Source organism: Melanostigma gelatinosum (genome assembly GCF_949748355.1).
Source record: "Melanostigma gelatinosum genome assembly, chromosome: 1".
Lineage (NCBI taxonomy): Eukaryota > Metazoa > Chordata > Actinopteri > Perciformes > Zoarcidae > Melanostigma > Melanostigma gelatinosum.
In genome coordinates, this window is record NC_136634.1 from 8,779,338 (window position 1) to 8,790,068 (window position 10,731).

At 45.9% G+C, this 10,731-nt stretch overlaps 1 protein-coding gene across 1 annotated transcript in view; it reads right to left on the minus strand.

The window, feature by feature from the left end:
• reln (reelin) overlaps nt 1-2,737 on the minus strand; it is an 85,147-nt gene extending 82,410 nt beyond the window's left edge. Inside the window, exon 1 of the mRNA XM_079272118.1 lies at nt 2,363-2,737. Within this exon, the coding sequence (XP_079128244.1) occupies nt 2,363-2,612 (250 nt within the window). The 5' untranslated portion in view covers nt 2,613-2,737. The remainder of the gene's footprint in view (nt 1-2,362) is intronic.
• Between the last annotated feature and the right edge of the window lie 7,994 nt (nt 2,738-10,731).

Here is a 10,731-nt window from a genome sequence, read left to right on the forward strand (position 1 = left end):
AAACCCAATTACTGTACGACAATTCTGCCACACAGAATCTCCCTCTGGCTCGGCACCGGATACCGAGGTGGGTCTTGGAGACACTCAGCTCCCGTCTCCTTAAGAAGGGGTCATTTATCTCTTTTCTTGTTCCTGACTTCCCCTCCCTCCACTGACAACCTCTCTCCTTTGCGCTCTTTCTTCAGTTTTCTTTTCTACAGCCCTTCAACAACCACACGGCCAGCATCTCTAATGCCTTCCGCCCACCATTTCCACATGCAGCTCTTTCAGTGGTTAGATCACACGTTGCTTTTAGAAGATTAAACCAAATGTAATCCAAAACTAAAGCCCAGAGAGCACGTAGGAAACAATTGAGCGCAAACCACATAGAAGAAGCATCGACTAAAAAAAAAATCACACTTGCCTTTTCCTTCACACCACCAGAATATGTGATTTACTGTTTCTTTGTATCTTTTTCTCTCATTCTGCTTTCAGCAGGCGGAGCAGGCAGATACACGTCCACCCTAAATTCAACACCTGTACATATATTTATATTGTCACAATGAACCTGGCAGTGGTAAGAACATGTAAAGATGGATATAATCATGAAGGTTTGAAACGATGAGAGCGACACGGACCGGGATTGCTCCTGATTGCACAACTGAGCACACAGCCAGCCACGTTTCACTTGCTCACTTGCCATTCGTCCTTCAATCTCCATACAAACTCTTTCAAAACCCTAGAAATGTAACAATGAGGTGCCATCATGTGCCAAAACATGGGGACAGAGGAAAAGAAAAGTGAGCAGCTTGGAACCCTGTCAGTTTCCCATGCAAGCCCCGCTGCTGGTATCTTATCTGCTCAATCCTCTCATCGTCATTTAAATCTCCCCCAACTCCATCCGATCCCAGCCGTGGCCCTATTTAAATCTCTCCCTCCTCCCAGTCCACCACGTTTCTAATGCTAATTATTTAAACCTCTCCGTGCGCTCTATCCCTCCCATCCACCAGCTAGTTATTCAAATCTCTCTCCCCACCCGCTCTCCTTACAAGCCCGGCCCCAGTTAAAAGGTGCTTGACTGAAGGGTTGATCCGGGCTGTTATTTTCAGACGGAGGATAATACTGCTTCTTCCAGACTTCTCTCCTTTCCTGCTCTTTTTTTTCCTGGCCTTCTCACATCCTTTCCTTTCTATATACAATTACACAAACTCTGCTGCGCAGATCGTTTTTTTTTTATTAAGAGGTTTATTTGCCATGATGATGGATCGCAGTTGTTAACAGCGCAAGAACATTGTATCACGTTTCATCCACCGGCATATCAAAATAGATGAAATACAACAAAGACGGGGTTAGGAGGAGATACGGGCAATGTACACACAATGTGTTTGTATCTAGGAAGTGAGATAATATCAGTAATATACATAAAATATGTATGTATTTAACTCAAAGTGAAGAAGATAGCTGCATGGGAATGTGACCTCAGTCGGTCTGTGGTGGCCTGTGCGGTTCACTGTCCCCAGTGTTAAGTGAGTGGTGAGAGTGAGTGACTGAGCGATGAAGACACAGAGGTCAGAGGGGATCATTTTTCCAGGACCAGGTGCCAGCACATCAGTGTGGGGAAAGGGGACATCAATGTCTGTCCCCTCTTACACACTACGCATGGTTTACTGATTTCTAAGTCTTTATTTCAGAGCTTTCTATGATGCTCCGTTTGTCCATTCGCACTCGTTGTTTTCCCACTCTCTCTCTCTCTCTCTCTCTCTCTCTCTCTCATTCAGTTGGAGGGAACTCGCTGTTAGTCCTGTGGAGAAGCCACCTACACATAGAGCATCAGGATCACAGCTCAGTGAAACACCAAAGCTGCTCACGGCACTGAACAGGAGTCCCACTCAGCATCACTACTTATTACAGTTACATAAATGCCGGTTTGCAACAACAGCCACCCCACACAAACTGCAGCCTCCCAAATGCACACGCCACAGCGGTACCGCGTGTGCGAAGCAAAACACCTGCAAGTAAAATGCATTCGCTGCACTCGCGTGTGCGGCATTTCTGATCATGAAGTTGTTTTTTTATATCTTTAATGTGAAATGTCCTTTCGGCATAATAACAATTTCAGCACATTTCAGCGATGTCTATTCATCAAGAAAACAGAGAATTTCAAAGTGAATTTCTTTCACAAGAGGAAAACTATTTTCAACAACACAAAATGCATTTGTATTTTCACAACCAATGCAATTTACAATCAGATCAATTGAACACATTTCTTCTGTGTGTGATTCAACACTGATATTTACAAATTGCTAAAACAATAGATCCCATCCTCTTCAACATGCAGCAAAAAAAGAAGAAAAAAAGTGGACGCCGAAGGGGGTTTGCTCACCTTGGTACTCCTGTCCAGGGGTGTAGGCGATGGGGTTGCCTGTGATTTGGAGGGTGAGTAGCACCTCTCCCCCACCTTCTGCCACCCCGGTTCCTTCCAGCTCCCCATGGTGGGTGCACAGGAAGAAGAAGGGGTTGAAACGGGGGTAGAAGCTGGCGGGGGGCGCCCCGAAATCCATGCTGCTCCCCAAGACCAGGGCCAGCAGGGCACAGCCTAAGGCACCCCCGAGAGAGGCCCGCGCCATGGCCATCTGCCCTCACCAAGCGAGGGGCTGAGGGAGTGACGCTGGGTGGAGAGTTAAGGAGAGTGATGAGTGGGAGCGAGGAAGGCACAGGTAGAGTTCCAGAGGACAGCTTTTGAAGTCCACAGATGAGTCGAAAGTCCAAAAGCACGTGCGTGAGAATAAGTGCGTCTGTTGTGTGTTTGTATGTGGGCTTGGCCGTCAGGAAAACTGTAAAAGCTCTGTTCTTCTGCTTCCTCTCCCTGTCCTACCTTCACTCTCGGGGAGTTCAGAGCTTCGCCTGTGCTGTCCTGCTCCGGCGTTTAAATACCTCACCCCCTCCCTCTGTTTCCCTCTCTCCTCCCACCCTCCCTCCCTCCCTTTCGCTCTGTCTCTCTTTCGCTCTAACACCAGCTCCACGCGTGCTGTATGCGCTCTACGAGACGGCCTCCCTCCTCTCTCTCATCCAGCTCTTCTCTCCTCCCTCTTCTCGGCCAGTCTATCACTCTGCTTCTTTTTCTTAATCTTTTCCCCCCCCCCCCCCTCTCTCTTCTCTCCCCTTCTCCTTTACCTCTCACTAAACCACTGTGTTACTCCACATTGCACTTCTGTATCCCTCTCCTGAGACCTTGGCTGTCTTATCTCTATGCATCGGTTAGTTTCTTCATCCCTAACCAGCTCGCTGACATATCCCTTTCACTCTCCTCTCTTTCCTTTGTCTTTTTGCCCGTCCACCAGACGGTCTCCTCCTCTCCCACCCACTATCACACCTCCTTTCTCCCTCCCTCTTCCGCTCTCTTCACCTCCCTCTCCTTCCCTGTGTCTCTCTGCTGCTCTCCCACTTAGTCCCCCTCCCCTCTCCCAATCTCCCTCTTTTTCCAACCCTGTACCTCTCCGTCTCTCCTCTCGTCCTCAGCAGCACTCAGATTTGTTTTTCTTCTTCTCCACTGTTGCTTTTTTCATGGGTTTTCCATCAGAATCTTCTTTTCCACAAGATTCTCCAACTTTTTCCTCTGTGTCAGAGCGGCGTGCGCTGCCTCTCTGCTCGAGATCAACCCACCACTACAGTGCAGACACCAGCCATAATGCTGCCCCCCCCCCCCCCCCCCAGCTCCAGCTCAACAAATGATGGATAAGTATATCTCACCCTGTGCACACACACCCTTCTCGCTCTCTCCTATCAAGGAATAAATACAAACATGGATCACACTTTTCAGCCATAGATTCCCCTCACGTCTCTCTCTCATCCATCTCTTGCTCTGTGTGTAAGTGATACACTATACCTCTCAGCAGAGGTCTGCTATATAATGTGGTTCTGCGGAGAAAACCACATTAGATAAATTATCACGGTAGAGGGGGGAACTTGAAGAACTTGCTGTTAACACCGCTGAGCATCTCCTCTGGCATTTCTCTTTAGCTGCCTGCTGGGTTTGTGTGGTTAAGTGCCTATTACAGACATAAACACTCCCAAGCCAGCAAGCCGCACACACACTCACAGCCACTTCACGTCCAAACAGCCTGACTGACCCACAGCAGGAGCACACAGCCAGGCCGGCAGGGCCAGATGCTCTCTCAGTCTAAACCCTGAATCTCACACACACACACACACACACACACACACACACACACACACACACACACACACACACACACACATGGATGAACATGAAGATACATGCAGGAGTAAAATGCATGAGTACCACACTGTATCTCTGCCCATGACTTGTTTCTCTCTGCTTTAGTATTTAGTGTGATTTATATATTTTCTTTCTCAAGCGCAGTCATTCACCTGCCAGAACAGCTGCTGCACCTAGACCGGCTCAAATCAGCACGTGTATCCACACAGCAGTCCACACGTCAATGCTGGACAAAAAAGGCAAATGTTATGCAACTTTAAGGAGCTTCACAGACTCACTTTGTGGATTTGTTTGATGGTGGTCAGACTGATTTGTTTTAACTTACAGAGCCATAAAAGTTAGAAAAACCTACACAGCCTAGCAATGCTTCAAATACAGTAACTTAGAAGATAAATTGAGGTCAACCATCTCTATTCTGCCGGTCTGACAAAAAAAAAAGTTCTGCCTTTCTCCAGTAAATAACTGCTCTGTGCTCTCTTTGACACATCAGTCTCCACTGAGGACACTTTATGCCTGATGAGATCATGTGTTTGAGTTTTAGTTCAGTTTTTCACCCGAACAATTCTCCTCCACAACATAAAAACCTTAAAGGACCAAGTCGCTCAAAAGAGAAAGCAATCATTTTCCTCAAACAGAGTCCACGGTAATACTGTGACCAGACCCCTGCTGCCCGTGGGACAACACAACATCCGAGAGCGGAATGAAGCGATGTGGAAAGCGTGACAGGGGCTTCACAAGGACCAGGTGTGTTGTGATGTTCGTTTTAGTGTGCCGATTTAAGACGGTGAGAAAAGAACTGGAGAAGAAAGTACAGTAAAGAAACAGAGTAAGATCCAACGGAGGCAGTAACCTTTCAGAAACACCGAGCGTCCTCCCCAGCCGCTCTACGGGGTCACCTCGGTGGCCCGTTCTGCTGAGACTGGAGAGTGAGGTCAGAGGTTATCGCAGTCCTCCTCTGTCGTTCTTCTCAACCAGTCCACAGCCACCCTCCAGCTCCTCAATGCCTTAATTCAGCACTTTTAATTAATCCAACTGCATTAACCCACCGGTGAGACTTCTTAAAGAGCTTAAGTCCTTACAGTGGCTTGCACAGTATGTGCAGCTTTGATTGCATTCTACTCTGTAAATGTGGCCAGATTGTAGTTTACGCCGTGGACCTCTTAACTTTTAAGTTTTCACTTGGATCCAGCGTTACACTTAAACAAGTGAACAAGATGTTCCTTTTTGGTCCAATAAAAGCAAGAGATGTTTTTGAGAAAAGGCATCTAAGACACTAGGGAACTTGTTTCATGGTGGCAAATGTAAAACATGTCCATACTTCAAGGCTAAGCTCGGTTTCAACAGCGCTTTAATTCTCTATTTTGAGTTGTCTTGTAAAATAATGTTAAAATGTTCATACAAACATGGAAATACACACAACTTGTTCCTTGTTCCTCTGCAATAAGAGGAGACGGTGAGGCTGAGCACTGCAGAGCACAGACTACAGCTCTCTTCTTTAAAATGAAACCACAATCCCTTTTTGCCTGTTAATTGGCACTGTCCTCCATGCAGCGTGGAAGAGGCGTTCTATCCAAAACAATGTTTGAACATTTTGGGCCAAATCTCCACCACCACTGGTCTGTTGCCACTTTCGAGGTCTTTAAGAACGTCTGGAGCCTTTGCTAAAGAGTCCACAGTCCACAGAGGGTGTGTCAGTCAAAAGGCTTTTCAGGCTTGAACAGCCCAGTGACCTCGTTTAACAGCAGAACAGTGTCAGTAGGCCAGAAGGACGGATTCTTCTGCAAGACCCAAAACTTGAGTCTACGGAGGAATTTAAGAAGAAAAATCACTTTTGGTTGAATGGGGTGCAGGCCTTGCATGAGAAACGGCAGAAAAAGAGGGAATGAAAGTCAAAAGCATGTGTGCGATACTCGTGTTATCATTTGTCAGAATGAGATAATTTCTATAATTTCTATAATATATCACTTCTATAATTTATAGGATATCATCAGTGTATTTTCTGGCCAGATTTGCTTGCGGGACGCAGAGAAAATAGACCAGACGGCAAAAACTAAAGATCGCGAACCTGCGTGTCTCAAAGCGACCTGTGCGAACAGCCCAATTAGTTTACAAGTGTGGCACGAATGACAAGAAATGTGACATCTAAAGGTCTCCAAAGACAGTAATTGTGTAATAGTTCATCATGATAAAAAGTGTGTGTGTCTGCATAAGTGCACGCACAAGTGTGTGTTTGTGTGTGACCTTCTGCAGCCTTCTCTGACCGGAGCTGCTAGCAGGGATCGGTCACATCAGTGTTTCGCCATCTATTCCACACACTGCTGCTGAATACATGCACTCACAGTGTTCAAACACACACACACACACACACATGCACGTGCAAAAATACATGTTCCCAAAATGAGGACCCTTGACAAGGTGAGCAATGTCAGTGTGAACGCCAGCGCGAGTGTTTCTGATGCACAACAGGGAGACAGAGAGAGAAACGGTGCGAGCCATCTGTGTTACCTGTAGCCGTCTTTAGTAACAGCAACACGCCTCCCTGTACCACGATGGCCTCTGTGTTTTCCTCATGTACCGTAGGTCCTGTCCTACATCCATCCCTAACACCATGGCCGTTGTGCAGCCCCTTCCTTTATGTGCACACACACACTAACACACACTTAAACACACACACACACAGTGTGCGACTGGGGGCTATCGTTCTCCATTATGAAAACTAGGTCGGGGAGGCGTGGGGAGTGGGGCAGTAATTATTTTTATCATTATTAATTTCTACCTCAAGGTTGCGCCAGGGCTTTTTTGTCCACTTCAATCTTCATTTCAGACCCCCTGCATCCACACACACACACACACAACACCATCACTACCACTGTCTTTGAAAAGGCTGCGTGCCAAACAAGGCAGAACAGAGGGTGGGGGCACAAAAGAGGAAAGAGCTCAAAGGGACGGAAAGAGTGTGATGGCAAGGGAGAGAGGGGGAAAGCAGAGGCAGGAGGGGTTGGATGTGTCGCTTCATCACTCACTGGACCCGAATTTACACTAACAGGTTGTTTACTCGATATGGCAAATGATAATAAAAGCCTGGGTGTTGGAGGAGGGGAGAAGGCAAGAAAAGAGGGAAAAAAAGAAAGAGAGGCCCTGCGGGAGCACTTCAGCTGTGATGGCTCGCACACTCCAATTAGTCCCATGAAAAGCTTGTCCCCCCCCCCCCTGAAAGAAGTCAAAAGGAGGGGTGCATTACTCAACGTGTAAATAAAACCAGCCAGGATCACCTCAAAAACTCAATGCCCTGACACAGAGGGAGGGCCGCGGTCACAAACATCGATGCTAGTTGGGTCTCAGCAGTGGGCAAACACGACGACTTGAAAACAGACACTTGAATGTCTTGAGATCATAAATGACAGACATTTAGTTATTTCTGTAGGAGCTGGTTTAGTTACTAACACTGAACGCATTGCTACACGTCACAGAAATCACAAGACACGAGAAACACAAACGTTTTTTCAGAATAGAAGATTTTACTGAACACATCGGGACCCAAGAAAAGTAAGACGCAGTTATTATGAGTGAGTTCGCTGACACACAGGTCCACGTCTGTGCTTTTCCACTCTACCCTAGGCCCAGTTGAAGCCACTTCACATTGTAGAGTTTTTTTTCCATGTGCACTGCAGCCACAGTATAAAAAAATGAAATGCCAATATTCCAAAAGACAAACTGTATTTTGACTCCTGAACTACAGAAAGAAAGCGTTGGATGGCACCAGTTATCTCTGTGTTTTTAAGAAGAGGTTCTCTGTACAATGATTCTACGTCAGATAAAGAGAAGATAAATGATTCAAGTTTTCCACAGTGATTGAAACATTATTCCACTTCTGATCCACCTGTACATACAAATATTGACTTGTACATAAAACAAACTGTGTGGCTCCGTGAACGTGGTCCTTTTCTTTGGGTCCATTTAAGTTCTGCTCCAGTTGCGGCTGTGTCTAGTCGGGTCTGTGCTTGCTTCTTCTATGGGTGGTTGGTCTTGTGATAATGTCGAGCCAAAACCACCCGACGTTTTGAAAATGTTTCACTTCATTTTGTACAATGTTATCAGACGTCTTTGTCTTTGGTGCAACCGCTGAAATAATTATAATGGTCAATCACGTGATGAATTCTAATTGTTCTGTAATCTAGGGACTGATTCATGATTGCAGTTGGAACGGGTGATCTAATTATACTTAACAGTTCCTAAAAACAGTGAAATGTTTACATGATCACAGAGCATTGTTGTACTGTTTCTTTTGCTCTCTCAGTAAGCAGCAGGTTGGTTCTCGATTTTTTTTGAGTTCAATTATTTTTACATTCACATTTTTCAGTTTCTTTCCTCTTTAAATGCGGTGCCTCTAAACGTGAGCATGTGATAAGAACCCTGTGTCTCCCATACCTTCAGGATTAGGCCAACAGCCTCTGGAAGTGGCCCCACTGACACCTTGACGAATGAAAATGTCCTCCAGACCAAGTGGAGTATCATCCTTTGAAAAACAGTAGGATCAACTTTCCCCACATACTGTGGTCCTCCTGTCACATAAACGACTGAACACCAGACCCAAATCTGTTGTTTGGACAAGGCCATATAAACTGTCTCAGCGTTAAGTTGATGGGTAGTAAGTTGACTCAGTGAAATTGTATATGCTGGAAAACCTGGCAGACACATCTAGGTAAATGCTTCACAGTGTAGTATGTGACTGTGCCTCTGAGAGTTTAGCCGAACAGAATTAATCGGGACGAGTGAGTCGGCTGTTTTCAGCTTTCAGCTTTAGGCTACTGGAGGCCACCTTTGCATCTACATGTAAACTGAAAAAAAGCCTCTTAAAGGGTAACCAAAATAGTTACGTTGTTTCATTCCTCAATAAAGAGATGATGTTGTCGGTCAAAAGATTTATATATTTTTAAGTTGTAAGGAAGACATTCATCAGGATATGCAACTACAATGAATTGTGTCCTTCAGCGGAGTTTTTTTCCCCCCAAACTAATTATGTCTTGTATAAATATACCTAAAACTGGTCATGAGAACTGTTTAGCTACTGCTAGGAGGAAAACTGAAGTGGACTTGAGTTGTTGCCTTTGCAATTGGCCTGTGAGACCAGCAGCGTGCCAAGACCATTTGTTACTCAGATGAGTTATACCCTTGAGCAATAGCAGTTTGGCACGGATCATTCCTTTTTGCTTTGCATGACTAAAAACCATGTTGATAAAACACAGGTATTGTTTTGAAGTAGAAAACAATGTGTTGGATGATGATGCTATCTCTAACATGGCTTTCATACTTTTGCTGCCCACAATTTTGGGGGAAAAGCTGTCATGGCCGATCAGAAGTCAACATTGGCCTTTGCGACCCCCCTGGCCCATTTCTCAGTTCCGGCTTTTATTGGGCATCAACCTCACATTTACACGTGTGTCGTCGGGGGAAAAAAAGCCTGAAGCCTGAATGAAAGGTTCAAGTTGCAGTTAACGGCCAGTAGACGAAGCTGAGAAGTCGTTGCAGACATCGGCACGGATCACGGAGCCAACGGTGAGTTGTCTTCATTCGACCAAACATTACAGCAGTGGTCGTTGCAGACACACCTGATGGAGATCTGCACTCTACTGAGTGCACCTTTCTAGTTCCTTGTGCCATGATAAGTGTAAGGTAAAGAATCGGGACAGTGCTATAGTATGTAATGAATGTGTAATACTCAATTAAGAACAGTGTGTATGTACAAATATCCCTCTCCTGCGGTCTTCTTTGTATTCAGCATTCACTGCGGGAGCTCTGTTCCACTGAACACACGCAGAAATAAGTAGAGGTTAAACAAGTACAGGTGCACATTGTTGTCCGTCTGCCATGTCACTCAATTTCACTTTGCACCAGTGAAATACAAATGGGGTTCAAACAGACATCATTGTCTGCAGTGGCAACAACACACTTGTGTGTCTGTATACAGTATATGTGTGTAAGTTGAAATGGTGGAGGCACTTCATGGCCTGGAACAATTTAAGTGTGATGCATTGTTCAATAGTGTGTGAGTCATCGTTCTTTCTTCGCTCAGACGCTGGCAAAGTGCGTTGCTCAGAGCTTACTGCGTCCACAGACTGTTGGCCTCGTACTTCTTGCATTTGCTCAACATTAAATCTCTTCTCCAAACTCCACGTTTTCAGTTCAGCTCCCGGTTCACTGTCATGACAGCAACCCCCCCCCCCCCCCCCCCCATCCTGCAGTCATGGTAACGGAGCTGTGAAAGAACAAGCTGAGGAGCCTGAGCCATGGGAGATGACAGACACATGGCCACATTGTGACAGAGACAGACGGAGTGAACGCTGAGTGGTTTGACACGACAGACAGCCATTTCCCCATTCTAACATCCAGCACGCAGGCAATTAGAAAGCACAGGAGGCAGAAGAAGTTATGTGGGACACGGCAGAGTCAAGACAAACAGGAATGCTAGTGTTTGAGTGGCACTCAAGAGCAGAGTGAGTGGAAGTAAACGC